General features: G+C 33.6%; 1 protein-coding gene across 3 annotated transcripts; it reads left to right on the top strand.

Moving 5' to 3' along the window:
- The first annotated feature begins 6193 nt into the window (after positions 1-6193).
- Positions 6194-16822, top strand: LOC112529334 (plant UBX domain-containing protein 8-like). Of its 3 annotated transcripts, XM_025140566.1 has the most exons (11): positions 6256-6345; positions 8094-8206; positions 8988-9049; positions 9167-9779; positions 9858-9976; positions 10127-10337; positions 10989-11204; positions 11418-11549; positions 13267-13410; positions 15509-15565; positions 16411-16822. In XM_025140566.1, the coding sequence occupies exons 4-11, from the start codon at positions 9207-9209 to the stop codon at positions 16516-16518; spliced, it is 1560 nt and encodes a 519-aa protein (XP_024996334.1). In that variant the 5' UTR covers positions 6256-6345; positions 8094-8206; positions 8988-9049; positions 9167-9206; the 3' UTR covers positions 16519-16822. The 3 variants fall into 3 exon arrangements, with proteins under 3 accessions (XP_024996333.1, XP_024996332.1, XP_024996334.1); XM_025140565.1 differs by lacking the exon at positions 8094-8206 and having other exon boundaries at positions 6194-6345; positions 9170-9779; XM_025140564.1 differs by lacking the exon at positions 8094-8206 and having other exon boundaries at positions 6194-6345.
- The last annotated feature ends 4298 nt before the right edge of the window (positions 16823-21120 follow it).

Genomic DNA, 21120 nt, shown 5'->3' with positions numbered 1-21120 from the left:
TAGTAGATGCTATAATAAAATAATTTTGAAAGTAGAATGATGTAGTAAGAAAGTCATATCACTATAGTACATGTGGACGATGAGGTGGCATGGAAACCTAGTATAATGGGTAAATTTAAATCAAAAGGTTACCCAATGTTATAATGGGTAATTTTTTCAAAGTACAATGTCCTAATAAAAAATAGTTTAAAAGTACATTACTGTAATAAGAAAAACTGAAAGTACAATGCTATAATAAAGAAATTTATGAAAGTAGATTGCTATTTTGTGCATTTTACCTTTTTTTTAATTAACCTGGATATCCAACCCGCTATGCGAGCCAACTAGTCCCAGTGCGACCACATGCTTTGCACGTAGCCCGGAGTCACCGCATTTGAACATCCGTGGCCACAAGGGGATTTTTGTTCCTCCTTAGATTTGAACCTGGGACCTCCTGACACTTTTGACCTTTGGAACCAAGCTCAAATCAATCAGGCACCACCCTTATGGTTACTTATTTGTCTATTAGAAATTATATAAAAATTAGTGAATTACATTTTTGTCCTTGTTTAACTGAAATGATGAACTTGGTTCCTCAAACGCTTTAAGTGCATGGTACTCAATAGTCATCATGGTTTGCATTTCATTATAGATCTGGTCCTTAATGTAGTAGACCATATGATGAACAACGTGTGAGGTGAGCATATATAAATTACTCTCAACCCTGTCTTTATCGTATCGTCGTTCACAACTTTTATAATGATGTGTATCGTTGTAGTCTTGGATCTGCATTCATATTTCGTTAATATAGTTTATTCAGTTTCGTGTTATTTTCAATGTAGATCCTTGACTGGTATGGTCATGCGATATCTACTTGTGCTTGATCACTGCAACTAGGGTCATGTGATAGTTACATGTGATGTACTGATAGTCGACTTTCAAACCAATTCCAGTTGTTTTTTACATCACTGTTTCCTAAGATTTAGCCTACTTATACAGAATGGTAAAGGGGCTGCCGAATACACCAGCTACGCCTAGCATGTGAAATATTTCCACCAAGAACGTTTTATAAAACTATCCATGTGGTTGAGAGCCCTCACAACCCAGCCACAACGACGGACGGTGGTTAGAGTCGGCGGCTCTCCTAGGGTTCCCTTATCGGGGATCCCTTTGAGAATTGGAGGATTTTTTATTGGGCGGAAAAGAAGATCCGTGTGGCTCCGGATTCCTCCAATCCAGCTGAAAGTTGCGAATTAGACAAAATGATTCGATAACATGCTTTTGAACAAACAACCTTACAGAAAATCAGCTGGATTCGAACCTTGTATTACCGTTGAACATTTGAACACCTATGCACCTGCTCTGTTTGTTGTACAAGTCATAAACCCAGTATTTTTTTTTTCCTAACTTGTTGAATTCATCTATGAGTACGTGAATGAGAGTAATGGCATTGACTGACTTTGATACGTGGCTCAATGTCGTTTAAAAATAACTTTTCAGTCCCACATTCTATCTGAATACAGTTAGCAACATTGCAACGAGGTTCACTGCTTTCCCGATCAGTCATCCAACCTCCTAGACTCTCCAACTTTCATATTTTTTACACAACATGTCATGGTCACCGGCTTCTCATCATTTTCCAGTGTTACAGTTTCACATCAGAAAGTTACTTTAAAAACTATAGACCCGAGTCAAATGTAATCGATTACGGTCTGTTTCACTTGATATGAACGAAGTGGTATAGATGGTAATTATGGTTGTTGGTATGCATAACGATGTAGATTCAAGGATGATTAATTAAATCTGTAAATGAACCATATCAGTAAATATTTTTTTTTAATTTTTAAGATTACTCAGGCTAAAAACCATTGTGTTTTTAAGAAGACTAGAATTGTATTTGCATAACGCAACAAAATATATCTCAATTTTAATATTTCACTTTATAACATAGTTTTGTATGATTTTGAGAAAATGATAAAGATTTTATATCTGAATAAAATAAAATTTTGAAAACCCATAAAAATTTCTATCAATATCAATGTTAATATCAAATTAACAATTTAAAATTTTCGCAATTTTTTTGTATAATTTTTTAATTCAGTTTTTAGTAAAATTTAATTTAGGTTTTAATAATAAAGTAATTATTTTAGGTCTAATAATATAATATTTTCTATCGAGATAATTTTTAATTTAATCTCTTTATTATAATTTAAATTAAATTTAATAACAAATTAATTTATTTTAAGGTTTAATAACATAATGATTATTCTAATTAAATTTTAGATTATTTATATTTAACATAAGTTTTATATATTATGTTTATCAGCTAGTTATATTAATTCAAACATACTACTTTAAAAAGTTGTTTTTGTGCATTATTTAATTGTAATATATTTAATTTTAAGTAATATGCATTATTATAATATACGGTACCGATGTATTAAAAATTGTTTTTAAGAGTTTTATCCAAATACTTCATAATACAATCTAGATAATTATATTTTGTTTTTAGTAAACACAAATTGTATACATTCAATTCATATTTTCATAAACAATTTGTAAAATACATATTTAGAGGTTTATGGTTTAAAAACACATCTGATTCACTTACATCACAACACATAATAGACATTTTTAAACTATTTATAGTATATTATAAAGCATTTGATAAAAACTCTTAAAAATCATTTTTATGCATGAATTATTATTGTTTATTGATACATATTACTAAAAATTCAATATTACAGATAAATTGTGCGTAAATAAAACTTATTAAAGCTTCATGTTTGAATTCGTGTAACCAACTGCAGATAAACATAGTCAAATACAAGATAAACATTTCATTTTGAATATAAAAAATCTAAAATATAATTAGGATAATCATTGAGTTCTAACAAAATATCATTATCTTTATAAAAATATATATTATTAAATCAAAAATAAATTATTTCGTTATTAAATCTAAATTAAATTATAATAATGGGTAAATTGCATGATTCCTATTTTGGGTAACGTACTTTCAGAACTTCCATTTTGGTACATAAGATGTAAAGTTTTAAACATTTAAGTACCCGAGTAACTGGTTGAAGTATTAACCGATTATCATGCTGATGTGGCGAGTGATGTGGTATCCAACTCGGTATTATTTGCTGACGTAGTCAGTGATGTGGATTTTTTTAAATCTAAAATTAGTCTTTTTTTAGTCTAAAATTAGTCTTCACCGGGTTACCCGGGTACTTAAATGTTTAAAACTTTACATCTTATGTACCAAATAAAAGTTTTGAAAATACGTTACCCAAAATAGGAATCAAGTTAAAGTACGTTACTTTTTCATGCAAGTTGCCCTATGATAATAGAATTGCATTAAAAAAATTACACAAAAAAAAGAACTTTTAAATAGTTAATTTGATACTAATATTGATATATTTGTTTTCGAATTTTTATGATATCTTTAAATTTATATTTTATTTAAAAAAACATCATTCCTTTCTCAAAACCACATAATAACCGTATTAAAACATCTACGACTACGGAATAAAACAAAACATTAAAATCGATATTTATCTCGCTGCATTGCGGGTACCCTTCTATAAATATTTAAGTATGTATTGCAAATATTTATTATCAAAATAAAAATAATGAAATTACGTTTATTTATTTGTTTTTTTAATGATTACAAGTGATATAAACCTTGCAAGGTTTGTTCAAACGGTAATAAAACTTGGTCTTTTGGATTCTATTCAGAGGTCATTAATTCAAGTTCTGTAAGACTATTAGAGATTTTTCTGATTGTTCTTGAAGTACGCATAACAGGTCCAGATACTCAAAATTAAGATACTATAAGGGTACCCGTCCAATGCAACGAGATACATTTCAATTTTAATGTTTTGTTTTATTTTGTTCTCTGTCAATGTTATAAAACAATTTTATGTGGTTTTGAGAAATATGATAATGTCTTTATTTTTTGAATAAAATATAAATTTGAATATATCATAAAATTTTGGAAAAAAATTATGGATGTTAGTATCAAAATAACTACTTAAAAGTCTTTGTTTTGTTGTGTAATTTTTTTAGTTCGACATTTTTATTATAATTTATTTAGGTTTAATAACGAAGTAATTTATTTTTGATTTAATAATATAATTTTTTATAAAAATAATAATTAATTATCCTGTTAGAATATAATAATTATCCTAATTATATTCTAGATTTTTTATATTTAAAATGAAATGTTTATCTTGTATTTGATTATGTTTATCTACAGTTAGTTATACGAATTCAAACATATAAGTTTTAATAAGTTGTATTTATGCATTATTTTATTATAATATTAAATTTTAAGTAATATACATCAATAAACAATATTTTATATATAAAAAATAGTTTTTAATTTTTTTATCAAATACTTTATAATATAATATAAATATTACTCGTCATATAAAAAATACATTTAAGAAAGAAAAAGGTAAAAAAAGAACTTTAACAAAAGTAATCTACTTAACTCCTCCTCCAAGCAACATGGTGAAACATAGATTCCTAAAGATACATGGGTGCTCACATCAACATGCGTTATTAACCATCGATTAAATCCAAACATTGACCTCACATGACGTTGACTCTCATCCAACGGCCATTATCACTCACACCAATCTAGTGCCATCCTTTGATGTAACACAGTATCACAAGAGGCGTATTGTAGAACAATGGAGAAGCACCAAGGGGATAAATACTCTGTTTACAAAAAGTTACTTTCCCCCCTGTACTATGTCTACATTTCTTATTTGACCCTTGTACTAGTTTTTTAATCATTTTGGTCCCTTGTTTTTTTTTTGAAGTATATAATATTTATATACAATAAATATAACAAATAAACTCATACACCCTCCTCACCTTTTATGAGGTTTGAACCCCTGACTTTATAGGAGGCCAAACACTCATATACCGCTAGGCCAAATGCCATTTGGTCCCTTGTTTTGTTCTAATTAACAATTGTTACAAAAATCATATTAAGTGTGTATGATTAAACTTGTATATTGGCATACGTTATTTCGGTCAATCGAATATGACAACCGCAATTTGGAAGCCATAATTTATTGAGGGATTGAAGTCCTCGTGGGTATTGGGCTGCTAAGCTAAATATCTAGCGAGCCATAATGTACGTAACTCTCTCACATTATACTCTCGAGACATGGTTTTGTGGTATGGCTGAGGGGGTTTTCGGTTAAAAGGAACGTTTTTTACAAAGTAATAATTTACGTAGTCTGTAGATGTTTTTCTTATTTGGAATATCCATAACGTCATCTTATATGATCAGCTAGAGAGAGTATGGGACAATTTAATTCTATATAAACATCTTAACTGAAATAAAGCTTTGTGAGCCTCCTCCTGTTTCGTATATTGCTTTTCTACAGTACATTTTCAGTGCAAAAACGTCTATATGACAAAAACTTTCGTGGATTATTATACTACTTCATTATTCCAACCCGATGTTCTTTCTATCTCGTAAAATTGTTTCAAACCCTACATCACATATTGGCAATCAAAATGAACCACAAAGGTGGTGTCTGATTGGTTTGAGCTTGTCTCCAAAGGTCAAAAGTACCAGGAGGTCTCAGGTTCAAATTCAAGAATGAATAAAAATCCCTTTTTGGCTACGGAGGTTCAAATGCGGTGACTCCGGGTTATCTGCAAAGCAGGTGGCCGCTCTGAGATTAGTCGTCTCGCATAGCGAGTTGAATATCCAAGTTAATCAAACAAAAAAACTATCGAAATGTATTCCCAAAACCCCACTTCATGCAAAAAACCATTTTTGCAAAAGGGTAGTTTTCGTACAACAAAAATTCAAATACGATATCCGTAACCAATTTGATTGTGCCGTTAAGGCTCAAGGGTTTTAGTAGTAAAAATCTCATCTTTCCTATTCAAATCCAGGCGCTGCCAAAACCTTTGTGGCCATGAAGGTTCATCTACGATGATACTGGACTATTTTTTGTCGCAAATGTGGATTAATCAGTGCTATTTAAGTTGGCTCGAATACATACAATGATACAAATAAAAAAAAGAGAAATACAATGTATATGTGATATTATACAATGAGATTTCAAGTGGTAAAAGTTTAAAATATAATAGTATAGGGGCCAAATATGTCATTAATAGAAGACTGTTTTTCAATATATACAAACGATTTGTGTTTATTTTCTTTAGCAACCGATATATACCCAAAACCATATTTTATGTGTATCTTCTTCACAAGTGAATCACTTGTTCTGCAAAATTCCATCGATGGCGACACCAAATCAAGAAGCAATCGAGACATTTATGAGCATCACCGGTTCATCTGAATCGGTTGCTATACAGAAACTCACGGTAATCATGCTAATTTTTTTGTATCTAAATCAAATCACTGATCATATATTTTTTTCCCTTTGTTTTTGCATCGCTGTTGTTCATCTGATTGGTTTTAGTACTTCTTAGCAGTGTTGATTAGGGCTTATGTGTTATCTTGAGCTGGAATTTTTATTTTTATAATGGAATGCAGGGGTTTGATTTTAACTCACCCCTAATTTTTATTTTTGTTCGAAGAAACTGATTGCGTTTATACGTAGTTTTGATGTATCATGTAATCCCTAAAAAGAGCTAGGGTTTGATTTCGAAATTAGTACTTTTATGCACAAAGTTCACTTGGATATTGTTGCAAATCGAATCTCATAACGTTGCTTGTTATTAAGTTCAATCAAGGTAGCAACTTTTTATGGGTTCGGATCCGTTTGGAGGTTGGGAAGTAACTTGTTTGGCATAAAAAAGTGAAAACGAGGGAGTATTTATATATGGTGTAAGCTTGTATTGCATTGGTGAGGATTCATGGATTTGAGGATTTTTGCTTCGTATTTTGTTAGATTGAAGCTTTTCAATTTCAACATTTGGATCTTTATTTTGTATTGGATCAATAAGATTACCCTTTATGATCAGAAGGTCATAGTTTAGAGTCATAAAAACATCTTTGTAAATGCAAGGGAAATTCAATGTATAATGCTGTCCCTCCCAAACCCTCACATATCTGAGGAGCATTCATGTGCTACTGTTTCCTTCTCACCTGTTTTGGATGTACATGCCTATAACTTCGCTATACAAGATCATGGAAAGTAAACGGGCTTAATTTTGATTATGTGACTGAGGAAGTTTAAAGTGTCATAGTTCTCTTGCTCATAGACTGTTTGGATGCCTGCAGTGAATTTTAATGGATATGATACTTTCCTTCCATATTGTCAAGGTGCAAAATTTTGTTGACATAATTTAAATGTAGGGAATTTTTATTGGACATGTAATTTTCTATGTCTGTGCTTTTCCTTCTATTTTTCCAAAGATAAATTCATCAGTTCTCCTTGACTCGGATGGACAGTTGATTGCTTATGCACGTAATCTCTTATTTCTGTTTCAACCTAACAAAAGAAGAGACTCAAATGCACCATGCCTGAAGAGCATGTGTACGCATCTACAGAAAATTGACGAATCACGTATGGTAAAATGCTCTTTTCCCCAGTTTTTTAAAGATGTCTAAAGACATGTCTGAGGTGCGTATTGCGGTGAAGCAGGTAAAATGCATGCAGGAGCTAGGTTCTGACAAACATATTCTCTATGCTGACTAAGGCATACAGTATTAGGCATTTCGTGCATTCCTTTGTGGGAGTTTAACTAGTTTTTTTTTGGAGGGGGGGGGGATGGAAGAATCTAGGCTTTCCGGATTGAGGAACAAGTTGAACAGAGTTGTTGACGTGAAGGTGCTGGAGAAAGGGAAGGCGACTAGTGGAACATAGAAGAATGACTTTTCAAACATGTTCATTCTACACAACATTATAGTTGATAACAAATGTAGGAGGAAAAARGGGGGGGGGGGGAGAACTAGAATCCATATGATATGATTTAGAGAGGGATAGTTTTATTTACTAAAGTAAACATTCCAATTAGGCTAAGCAAACAATAAAAAAAATTGAAACTACTCCTATAGTCAAGGTTCTCTTTGGTCTTTCCTTCTGCTATTTTCATGCTTGCAATTGTGTAAGAAGAAATGCAAACGTGATTGTTGCCACATTTACTTGATGTGAGGATATATGTAGATGAGACCCACAAGTGGCATGCGATTACGGAACAAGTGATTTGCGAAGAGGATAATTGTGGATGAGATCCATGGCCAAATCACATGTGATTACTGAACACGGTCAACACAAGGGTATGTAGGAGACTTGGCCCGCATCCTAGGTTGCGCTTAATCACATGTAATTTTACACGTGAGTTTAGTGTTAAGTCAGATGTGGCTGTTCTTGTATTCTCTTATTTGGTCAATGTTCTCGTTTGAACCCGACTTTATACATACATACATATATATACATACAGGGGTGGGTTCAAATAAAAACCACTCAATTTGTAAAAACCGTGAAAACCTCATTCAACCAGTCATAATTTTTCATTTTGTTCATTTTTTGTAATTATGAGAGGTTGATTAACCATTTTTATTGTGGAGGGTGTTAATCATGGATATTATCATCTTCATTATTTTAATTTTAGAGAAATACATGAAACAGTTTCATTAAAATTTCATTAAGTAGTATATGAAACAATTTCATAACCACATATGAAACAACTTCATCAAAAAAAGTATTATATGAAACAATTTCACAAGATTAACAATTTCATGAAAAAGTTTCATAAGATTAACGACGGATGAGAGTAGTTTTTACGGTTTTTACAAATTGGAGTGGTTTTTATTTGATCGCTCCCCTCTCTCTCTCTCTCTCTATATATATATATATATATATTCAAATTTAAATGGAGTTATATCGGTTCTAACTCATATTAAGATGTCTCGGCGATTTTAGATGAAGAAATTCATTGGCTGGTATTTGCTGCCTTTATCTGATATATCAATCAAAATTTTGTATTTAGAATTTAACTTCTTTTTCGGTTCATATTCTGTTTCCTGCCTGGAGCTAAATTTCACTGGTCATCTTCAGGAGCATGGGGGTGATCTCAATGAAGCTGTCAACTCACATTTCACCGAAGGAGATAGAAACATGTTAGTCGTCTTCACTATTCAATAATGCCGGTTACAAGAAGAAGAAACACCAATCATGAATTCCATTTCACTTTCATCTCACCTTCTGATTTCTTTTTTTGATTATGTTATTTTCAGCAGACGTGAAACATCCATTGCTGCTCCACATGAGGATTTCATGGACATAGATGACCCAAGTCAAATTGCATCTCACAGACCTCCTTTCTCACTCTTGCCTTCTGCCAGAGAGATGAACCCATTCTCTATTCTTGATCCAAACTTCACCAGAAGTATATTTGATAGTGGGCCAGGGTTCAGGAGTGCTGAACCATTTGTCTCCCATCCCAGAGAAGTGAGGCAGATACCCATTGAGGTCAAGGATGGGCCCAGTACAGAACCAGGTCATTCCGGACATGCTCCTAGAATTGAGGATGTCACAGAGACCGCGATAGAAGGTGTTCCAGAAACTCGTGGGCATGTGATTATTGACGAAGATGATGATGATGATTTTCTAACTTCTCGTCAAGCACGGTGGAGTGAACGTGAAGGTGTACATGACACTCAATTGAGAGCAAGTGCTCCACTAATTGGTGAACCCGATTATGGCATTGAAGAAGAGATGATTCGAGCTGCAATTGAAGCTTCCAAACAGGATTCTGAGATTGGTCAACGAGATGATGCTGTACCTCATCCGATGCAATCTCAGTTAGAGGATCCTGAACTGGCACAAGCAGTCTCTTTATCTTTGAAGGTTCATTTCCTTGTTATCATTGTATGGTGTAGCCCTTGTGGTATGTTCTCCTTCCTGCTTAACATTGATCTTTTCCAGACTGCTGAGCAAGAGAAAGCCTTACGCGAACTAGGATCTGAAGTCGGACCATCTGAACCTAGAATTTCTAAGCTGGTCGAGGTGGAAGAGGTGGAGACATTGGCATCATCAAATGGAAGGTAAGGTTCTATTTGTCAATACTATTTTTATTTGTTCTTCGTTCTCCATTTTGCAGGTCTGTCTTCATTTCTCAATGTGGGACCTACACTCACATCTTATTTTTGTAACTACTTAAAACTGGGGACCCAAAAAATGGGAATGTTAATCAGGTTGGATGTGGGGAGCTCATCGATTCAGGATGAAGCTGAAGATGCAGAAGAACAACCTCTGGTTAGAAACAGGAGTCAACTTATGTCTTCTAGCTCCATTGGCTCTGCCAGAGACATTGAAGAAACAGACTTGAGTTCACCCTCGAGTCCTCAACACCAACCAAATATCAATCATCCTGGGAACAACAGGAGTGATTTCCCATCTGATGAAGTATCTCTCACTCTCTCTCTCTCTCTCTCCCTCTATCTCTTCTACAAAATGATTTTCTACCCTACCTCCCACAAAAATGCAACATATCTTTTTTCTGTTTTGAAGGAAGATTCCATGTTAAGTTGACCTATTTCCTCGTTATTGTCATTGCAAACTAATTGATGGACTTGATGTGGGCCTGCAAGATTCCTTTCTTTGTCTCTATTGAAGATTATTATTGGTATATATATAGTGGGAGGTTCAAATAAGAAGGCTAAATATCATGAGAAGGTAAGAAGGGAAGGTTCATACGTGAAGCATTGAAAATTCCATTTGAAGATGCATATATGAAACCGTATGAATAATCAATAACGTTGGTTCACATGCATCTTTATATAGATTTTTGTCGGATTTTTCAATGGATTCACATATGAACCTTCCCTTCTTCCCTTCTCACAATATTTAGTTTTCTTATTTGAACTGACCCCTATATATGTGACAAATGATCAGACATTTTACTTAAACCTAAGTTTCAAGTTACACACTGAACTTTTCATGGGACATGGGGGTATTTATCCACTCAAAGGGAGCATTCAATTCATTTTAAACAATGATATCTGGTTACACATTACATACATGAGTACTTATTTTCTAATCATGATTTGTCTATAGTGGGGAGGTATCTCATCGGAGGAACATGATGAAGCGGTCATGCTTGAGGCTGCACTCTTTGGTGGAATTCCTGAAGGGACTGGATATCGTGTACCATATGCACCACATCAGTACATGCAGAATGGCTTGGATGGAACCATGGGGCCTTATCCCCGGCCAATACCTCGTCCTCCATCACCCTCTCTCACTGCTCAGCGTTTAATAAGAGAACAACAGGTACATTTGAATATATTTAGGCAAAGTCTCTCTACCCTTTGCCAACTGAGCTACACGCCAGAGGCACATTTGAACTATATTAATTAACCTAGAATCTTTTTTTTTTTTATTTTCAAATCTTTGGACTCCGCAAGAATTTGTCAATACACAATCTTCCCTGTCAAAAACTTTGGTTTTACCATCATTTATTTTATTTTTAACAACTGCATGCAGGATGATGAATATCTTGCATCATTGCAAGCAGACAGAGAAAAGGAGTTACTAGAGCAGTCGGCCAGAGAAGCTGCTATGGAAGAAGAAAGGCGAAAGGAGGAAGAGGCACTCAGAAAATTAGAAGAAGAACAGGTGATGGGTGTTTAAATATTTATCCAGTAAATTGTTTATGCTAATTGAAGTGTGCCAACAACAACCGGCAACTCCACCATGAAGCCTTTTATCCCAAACTAGTTGGTGTAGGCTTGTAGCCCAAAAATGAACCCAAACAAAACTGTAAACGACACTGGGGAGGTTTTAGGTTATGTGAGCGCAAATACTGCAAAGGCGATCACTTTTATGATATTGTATTTTGGGACTTCTGTTACTTCTTTCAAAGAGCACGTAGATCTAGTTGGGTTTCCAGAATATTAAGGTAACACAAACAACATTTTAAGAATTTTAGATCTAGTTGCCAAACAACAAAAGCTGCAGCTAAAATCTATATCCTAATTGTTAGATTTAGGCAGTGAGTACATGATCTTCCAAGATGAATAAGTGTGAAGTTTATGTGGGTTATGACATTACATACATTCTGAAGTAACAATTAATATAATCTCATCTTGTGTCACGTAATGCACACGGTGTTGCCCTTTTATGTTTCATTTTTCTATACATTTTAGAGTGGAGCACTGAAGTCATTATAGTGAGATTAGCCTTGACTTCGAACCTGGGACTCTCTACTTTGAAAGAGATTGATTCTAATAGATTCTATGCACTCCTTATGTCCGACTCTTTTGCCCAACACTTTTGCCTTTGTGGTACTACAACTTTCTGTTTCTTGCATTGTTCCTTAGGCAAGAGACCCCTTGGCTTTCGTGAGGTCTGTACCTTGGGGTCTGAGGCACAAGGAGAGGGATTCATAGAACCGAGAACAAGTCGACTTTTTAGCAATTTTTGGTGAATCAAAAAAAATTCGCCTCATGTTCTTTTAGTCTAAATGAAGCCTGTTCCCATTAACCCTCCTTTTAACTAACATGCTGCAGAAACTTTAAACATCTAGGATCATAAACAACATTAGAACTTCCTATATATCCAAAAAATATATAATGATGGTAAGACCTCATTCCACCTCAAATACACCTGTTTGATGATCCTTTATGGGCTTGATGCCAGCTGTACGACTGACGTTATATTAGCGTTGCATTGTTAATTGTGGTTCTTAATATATATGTTATTAATGTTAATGATGCTTTAATAAGTTATATACTTCAAATATATATATATATATATATATAGAGAGAGAGAGAGAGAGAGGTAGTTTAAAATACAAACCATGTAATTGTTACAGACCCTACAAACCAGTCTCAACCATCCGTGTAAATGATCAACGGTGTAGATTAAACTGGTTCCAAAATTTACTCTCAACCTCATCTTTAACTGATTTAATAACCACCTTTAAATTTCAAAATCAAGGCCCCAGATTTGGTTTGTAACGATTACATGGTTTGAAACTTCCTCTCTCTATGTGTATATATGTGCTTCTTCGGGCCTTCTAACATTTCTTGCATACACACATATATGCAAATACAAACACACACACACACACATAGTATTATATACATGCATATAGATATGTATACATAACACACACACATATATACACACACAAAACATACACATGTACGTAAACATATACTTAGAACGTAGACATATGTGCATACACATATAGGTTTCGGGCCAGGGTGGGTGGGTCTTTTCCACCTTGGTATTCCTCACTTCGTAAGTGGCACTGGTTGGTTGTCCGTTTTGTTCATGCAATATCAAGTGTACCTCTTCGCGTTTTTTATGCTTGTTTTTTCCCCTGCAGGAAATGGAGAGGCAGTTAGCAGCAAAAGAAGCTTCTCTTCCTCAGGAACCTACGTCTGAAGATGAAAATGCTGTGACCCTTCTTGTGCGGATGCCTGACGGAAGCCGTCGTGGTCGCAGATTTCTCAGGACTGACAAGTTACAGGTACTGTTTGTGCAGTAAGTCAGTAACAACGATTAACATTTTGTGTTACTAGTCCAACAATCCATTTTGCTTCTAAATGCCAAAAAACACTCCACTTAGCAAGAAACCGCAAAAATGAACGAACTCTGAATGGATATCACTACCATTAACTGATTTTATGGACTTCTCATGGAAAATTGACTAAATGAAACAAATACTTCATAAATGGCTAAAGAATTCTCAGTTGCCATTAGTAGCAAAAATGAATGGTAAGCTTATTTCATAATGTTAATGTACGTAGCCTACATGACACCAGAACTTGATGAATCTGTATTAGGCCTGTTTGTTAGCAGCTTAATAAGCTTAATGGGACTTACAGTTATTCAGTCAGCTATATATGACTGTTTGATAGTGACTTAATGATATAGAAAGTGGCTTATTCAGTAAGCTTCTAAGGGGGAGCTTTATGCAGAAAATCCAGTGTTTATCGAAACCTGCTCCTCCCAATTAAAAACCTGCTTCTTCCATCTATGAAAAAAACCCTCCCAAACAAAAACTTTTCCAATATATGCAGAAAAATTAATCCACACAGACAGCTTTATCCATACAGGAGTTAATGGAAAACCAATCAAACAGCTCCTTAGTCAACGATAACACACTGAAAATACTAAAGTTCCCTTAAATTGTCAGCAAGACGCTGTCAGATCATTTCGGGACTACATTATAACCTAGATGCACATAATTTTTGTCGCTTGACTATTGGTGTCGTCAATACAACATAGGCAAAGAAAATAACATTATTATGTTATCTTACTCTTTAGAATTTCTTCTCACAAGCCGGAGGTCTTCATAGAAACAACCTCTCTAAGAGTAGAGGTCAAGTCTATCTACATACCACCCCCAAATACCACCTTCGGACGAGATATATTGGATTTGTTTGGTTTGGTTACTCTTGAGAATTTATTGGATCACTTTAGTAAACAATTCATTATGGAAAAGGACACATAAAAGAAAGAGTAAATTACAAAACTTGCCATGGGTCCTTTTGCTAAATATAACAGTTTTCATCCCTAAAATCAAGTGATGTCTTTTTTTTTTATAACTTGTTTTTTTCTGTTTGTGAAGTTTGATGGTTTCTTTTGTGGATCTGGTGTATTGTAGGCAAAGTCTGTTAGGGTGCGTTTGGTACACCGACAAGTCAGGACAGAAGAAGGACCATTGTCCCATGTTTGACATGACTTTTATAACAGACATGTTCCACTCCCACCCTATGGAACAAGGTGGAACAGACCTATATTTTACCAATATAACTTTAAAATAAAACTTAATTCTATTCTAAAACATCACATACTCCTTCCTCTTTACATTTTATTCATTCTTTAAATTTTATTTATTGTATTTTATGCTCTTTAAACTTTCACTTTACTGTCCACAAAATATTATTTTTATGTGGTTTCTATATTTTGATTAATTTATGTAATTTATTAAATATTAATAATAAGTTTAGGTACAAAATAAAAATTGGAAACTACATGAACTTTTATTTTGGTGTCATTTTAATCGTCTTGTCAAAAAATTTCTAAAGATATATTTTGTTATAAAAAAATATTTTTTATTACAATTTAATAAATTACAATAATTAATAAATATATAAAATACATAAACAACTCATTAGGAGTAAATTGTTCATTTTATCTGCTCTGTCCTGTCCAGTTTTGTTTTACCAAACATTGAACAACTGTCATGTCTTGTTATGTCCTATCTTGTCTTATCCTGTCTGTCTGGATACCAAACGCACCCTTAATGATATCAATGTCCATTTAGGTGCTTTTCTTTTTGGCATTTTTATGCTGATTGATCTGTCCTAACGGTAGAGGTGTCGGTGTTATCCATAAGAGCGAGGTCCCGGTTCGGGCCTGGGCACCTCTGCCAATGGGATGCATGCACTGATTTACGTCCCCCATGATGACAGTGGGACTGGTGCGGTCAGCGCCCCTAGAGGGTGGCGTCTACCCTTCTATTTTTTGGCTTAATGTTAACACCAAAGGCAACGACAGCACAACATGCCAATCGCTCATAATTAACTCTTTTTCTTCTTTTTACCTTTTTTTCTTGGCAGTATCTTTTCAACTTCATCGATGTTGCCCGAGTGGTTAAGCCTGGCATGTACAGATTGGTAATTCTTCGTCTTTCCTTTTAAGAAACTCAAATTTTTTGTTTGTTTGGTTCATGTGGTAACTTACACCTGATACTCGCAGTAAATTTATTCATGCTTTTGGAAATATGACGTGACATATTCTTAACAAAGTGGTGCGAATAGGATATAGAACCTCGCTGCTAGTGATGAAAGTGTTAATCATATACTCCGTCCTTTAATAACTAAATGACAATTTTACCCTTAAGAATAGAGAGAGTAATGTATTTCTCCATCTCATAATTAAGGTGACACTTTAGAAAGTGGACGCTTATTATGGTACAAACTAAAATAGAAATATTGACACTTATTAATTAACTAAAATGACAATTTTACCTTTAATAATAGAGCGAGTAATGGATTTCTCCATCTCATAGTTAAGGATAGAATTGGAAATTAAGTATACACTTACTTTAGAAAGTGGACACTTATTATGAGACAAACTAAAATAGAAGTATGGACACTTATTAATTAACTAAATGACAATTTTGCCCTTATAACAATAGAGCGGATAATGGATTTCTCCATCTCATAGGTAAGGATAGAATTGGAAAGCAGACACTTACTTCAGAAAGTTGACGCTTATTATTTACAAATTAAGATAAAAATATGGACACTTGTTAATCAACTAAATGACAATTTTACTCTTACAACAGAGCGAGTAATGAATTTCTCCGTCTTATAGTTAATGATAGAATTGGAAAGTAGATGGTTATTGTGAGATAGACTAAAATATAAACACAGACACTTATTTTGGAACGGAGGGAGATTTTGATTAACAAAAGGGTCAATATATGGCTGACCGTTATTGTTGTGTTTTTATGCAGGTGAGACCCTACCCTCGCCGTGCATTCAGTGATGGAGAAAGTAACTTAACGTTGAATGAACTTGGGTTGACTAGCAAACAGGAGGCGTTATTTCTCGAGTCAATTTAGGTTATGCTCCTAGTATCGTACCAAAATAGTTAATTGCTCGGAAAACATAGGTCCATCTCATTAAAATACATATACCGAATCTGTGTTTTTCATTGGGGTCTATTTCGACGTGTCGTTGTTGCAGAGGGTTACTTAGATGGTTTGCACATGTTACATGGTGGTCGGAGGAGTTTTCACGTATGTTTTGGTATGTTGTTAACTTTTACATTTACGGAGTTGATATTGGATGGCTTTTGCTTTAGCATCTTTCAAGATTAACGCATGAGTATTTGTGTGAGGATATGTGGAACCTTTTTCAGTTCTTTTTAAAAGAACGTCTTTTTAAAGAGATGAGAAAGTATCTACATATACACAGGTCGATGGTTTGTGTCTATCTGATGTAGGGTTTTACGAAGCCCGAAGCTTGGCATCAGCTCAGGCGTAGTGAGCCAGAGCCTGATCAGGCCGAATCTTGTGGTCGGCCTAAAAGAGTCGTACCCAGTCTGGTTAAACTTGAAAAAGCTCAAAAAGCCTGAAAAAGTTCAACCGGACCTTTTTTCAACCCCAAAGCTCGGCCCTAGCCTAGAAAAGCTTTGTGCGTTTTTTTTCCATTGAAAACAGGCTTGGAAGGTTGGCTTAGCCCTAAAAAGTACGGGCCTTGTGTATCTGTAGTTTGGATCGAAATTGGGGGTTTTGCTTCGTTTGATCGGATCTTTCGATTCAAATACATCGGAGTTATCAATCATGTTTGTTAAACGCCGTGTTATCTTTTTTAGACCACAGAGATATACTGAGCTCATTTGGTTTATTTTGGTTTACTGAATTCCATGTGATTTTTGGTGTTTTTGGACTTGTTAAAATGAGCATGAACGTGCATGCTCGTGTGTGCTTACGGTATTTATCAAGATATATATGGTTATGGTTAGGGTTGGTTATCGGGTTTGAACCGAAAACAGAAAGAATCTTAATAACGTAACAAATTTCGCGTCGACTTTAACCAAGCTAGTTTCAGTTTAGAACCGGGTTGGTCCTATAATGAGTTGTGACCGATTTTAATGTTGCAAACTCATACATTGATTCGATTTTATCATTCTTCTCAATACTTTCCTACAGAAAAATCTCTTGGAATAAATATTATGTGGTGCGAAATAAAAGCATATTCGTCGTTATCATTTGAAAAGCCAAAAAGTAATTCCTTTCTGGATGTAAGGTCCAATTTGTGTGTACCTCAACTAATTCTTGGGATCCTAGAGAACAGTCAGTAAAATTCTCAGTAGTCTTCCAGAAAATTTGAACTGGTGATGGGAAAATATTCAAAGACCTAAGCCTTATTGACAGTTGAGCTAACCCCACAAGACTTTTTTATTTTATTTTTGTTCAATGTTGGAAAAATAATTTTCAAAGTTTCATATTAGCGTTTATCGGGTGTCATCTATCAACTGGGTGAGCATAATAAGGACTGAGAATCTTACCTAGTAAGAAGCGTAACAAGGATCAAGAACTTTACCTAATAAGAAGCATAACAAGGATCGAGTTACCTAGTAACTAAGGTAGAAGACTTTCACTCGGTGAACACTTAGCGGGTGAAAGACACTTGCCAACAATTTATTTGATGACCTAAAATATTTCTCAATAAGGAAAGTGAGGATGATGACTCTTGTCGGTAAACACTTACTCAATCAAACAGTTTATAACTCACAATGAGCAAAATATCAATTTTTTTTTATTAAACTGGATATCCAACCCGCTATGCGAGCCGACTAATACCAGGGCGATCACTTGCTCTGCAGATGGTCTGGAGTCACCGCATTTGAACCTCTGTGGCCACAAAAAGATTTTTATTTCTTCTTGGATTTGAACCTGAGACCTCCGGTTTAAGTTATCGTCAAACTCAATTTCATTTTTTTTATTATAAAGATAGAGTGTCAAGTATAATTAAATATTTAATTAGAGAAAAGACTCGGAGAGAATATCAAAAAGCCTTTGGCTTAGCGGTATGTGTGACTTTGACCTCCTAGTAGGTTAGGAGTTTAAACCTCACCAAATGTGAAGAGAGTGTGTAAGTTTATTTGTTCTATTTTGCCATATATAAATATTATATACTTCAAAAGAAAAAAAAGATTCATAGAGAATTAAAAAAAAAAAAGAACGGAAGAATTACGAAAAAATGGATGGAAAATTATATCAAAATGGATATCAAATTAACAATAATAAAATATCATTTTTGGTGTAATTTATTTCACTCCAATTTTTTTTTTGTATTTCACTAATTTTAAATTAAAAATTAAGGAGAAATATTTGTATTTTTTTAAAAAAGTGGTTATAACCACCTTTGAATTCAATTGGTTTTTTGGTTCTTATATATATATATATATATATATATATATATATATATGGACAAGATCAAATGTTAACCAAAGTTTTTGTATTAACTTTGCAAACCATGTCAACCAATCACAATCCATTCTTCTATTAGGTTTCTATCATGTTCACAATTTAATGCCAAGGGTAATTGAGTAATTTCATTTCCTATGTAACTCTCATACCATTAAAGGGGAGTTCATAAAATCCCTAAAAATATACATTTATAATATTGATATTTTTATTTATTTTTTAATCTTGATCTTCCATTTTTATTGTTTTGTTTTTTTGTAAGGGTGTCCGGGCCAAAGTCCGACTAATCCCGGCAAATTTGGAGGCTAAACATGGCCCCACTTAAATGTCGCCAACACTCCCCTCCCAGGACTCGAACTCGGGTTCATGACTATGCCATGCCCAAGCCTTTACCACTAGGCTGGAAGGTCTTTGACTTTCATTTTTATTGTTTAATGAGTTTTTGATTCGTGGAGGAAACACGGTAGTAAAATCTTCGGTATCGTTCATGCTATTATGGATAAACGAATTAGAATTTTTTTTTGAAAACATTGAGAAGATTAAAATGGTTTATGGTGACAATCGGATTTCGAGTTCGGGAAGTGAAGAAATTAACCAAAGTGAATGTCTTGGTAATGAATTAATATTTTATTAGACTCGTTTTAATCGAAATTATGTTTATTATGATGTGTTGTGTTTTTTGTAGTTCATATTGCATTGATAACTTTTCTTTTAACTATTAATACCTACCTAATTCACATGTTCAAATGGAAATACATGCACGGCTCATTTTTATATTGTCATATTACCGACTTTTATGAATCATGAACCATTGTGTTCATGTTACTTATGTCATATGAACACAAGTGTTATTTTTTAAGTTTGATACCAAATCTTTATATTTGTGTAAGTGTTTGCACCCGATGTTCATAGCGTTGGAGTTATGTATTCATATATTTTATACGATATGAATAAGGGGTGAACACGATATGAACAAAGGTTGAAGAACCACATAAGACCAGAAACATATATGAACAAGGGGTGAACCTTAAACGGTGTGGATGCAATGCATGTATAAAACTCCAATTGACAAATGATCTCTTCTGAATGCGTTTATAATAATGAACTATTGTTCAAAAGCTGTTCATATTATGTTCATACCTGTTTTTTTATTTATTTTCTTTCGTATAACAGTTATTTTTATTATGTTCATATTGTGTTCATAAATGCTATGCAGTCCAAGTTCATATATTTGTCAATTTTGTTTTCGTATTTGATACAATGGTTCATATATATATATATATATATATATATATATATACTTGTGTTCATATGTTTCTTACATTAACAAAAATAAATTAACAAAAATCATAAATTTTTTGATTTTGTAACTCCCAATTAATGATATGAGAGTTACATATTTTCTTATACCTAAATACCCTTTTCAACTTTGTTCACTTATGTTTATGAAATTTTAAAAATTTAAAAAAAATAAGTATTTATAATAATTAATCACAACCGTTTATTGAAAGATTGAATGACCAAGATCGGTTAACAAAGTTAACACAAAAACTTTGGTTAACATTTGATCTTGACCTTATATATATATATATATATATATATATATATATATATACATACTTGGGATCATGTGAGACCAATGGTGAGACTTCTCAATATTTACAAAATTGTCACCTTGCAACTTTAGACCATTAGATCATTAACATATAAAATTGATCAATGAACATAAATTGGTCTTACGGGTCTTACGAAAATTCTTTGGTCTCACGTGAACCCGACCCTATATATATATATATATATATTAATCTGGATATCCAACGCGCTATGCGAGTTGACTAATCCCAAGGCAACCACCTGTTTTTTGGAAGGGTGTCTCGAGCTATGCCCAAACTAATCTCGAAATTGCGATTTTAAGACATTAGCCGTAATAAACTCAGTGATCACAATTGTTGTGGAGTTTGGAATTGAACTCAAAGCATATGGAATATCCGCCACATCCCACTACCATAAATTTGGCTTTATAAGATGCCTAGAATGTCTAAACGTCATAATAAAATAATTTATTAAACATAAGTTTATAAAATCAAACTATAAAAGATTCTATCTAAAAACGTTACAATAGGTTTGTTGGGTCACCTATTGATTTGGTGATGACCCACTGATCTATTCCTCTACCTTAGCAACACTTAGTAGTTATTGGTTCTTTGTAAGTTGGTGTCTTGGTACATA

This window comes from Cynara cardunculus, assembly GCF_001531365.2.
Source record: "Cynara cardunculus var. scolymus isolate 2C chromosome LG 16, CcrdV1, whole genome shotgun sequence".
NCBI classification, from domain to species: Eukaryota; Viridiplantae; Streptophyta; class Magnoliopsida; order Asterales; family Asteraceae; genus Cynara; species Cynara cardunculus.
This window is presented reverse-complemented; position numbering and strand designations above follow the sequence as displayed.

What these genes read in the sequence shown, in the direction of transcription:
- LOC112529334 (XM_025140564.1), top strand. Translation starts at nt 6,262, where the DNA reads ATGGCGACACCAAATCAAGAAGCAATCGAGACATTTATGAGCATCACC. An exon ending in ACCGAAGGAGATAGAAACAT is followed by an intron (nt 9,050 to 9,166) that starts GTTAGTCGTCTT and finishes TGTTATTTTCAG; the next exon opens with CAGACGTGAAACATCCATTG. An exon ending in GTTTAATAAGAGAACAACAG is followed by an intron (nt 11,205 to 11,417) that starts GTACATTTGAAT and finishes AACTGCATGCAG; the next exon opens with GATGATGAATATCTTGCATC.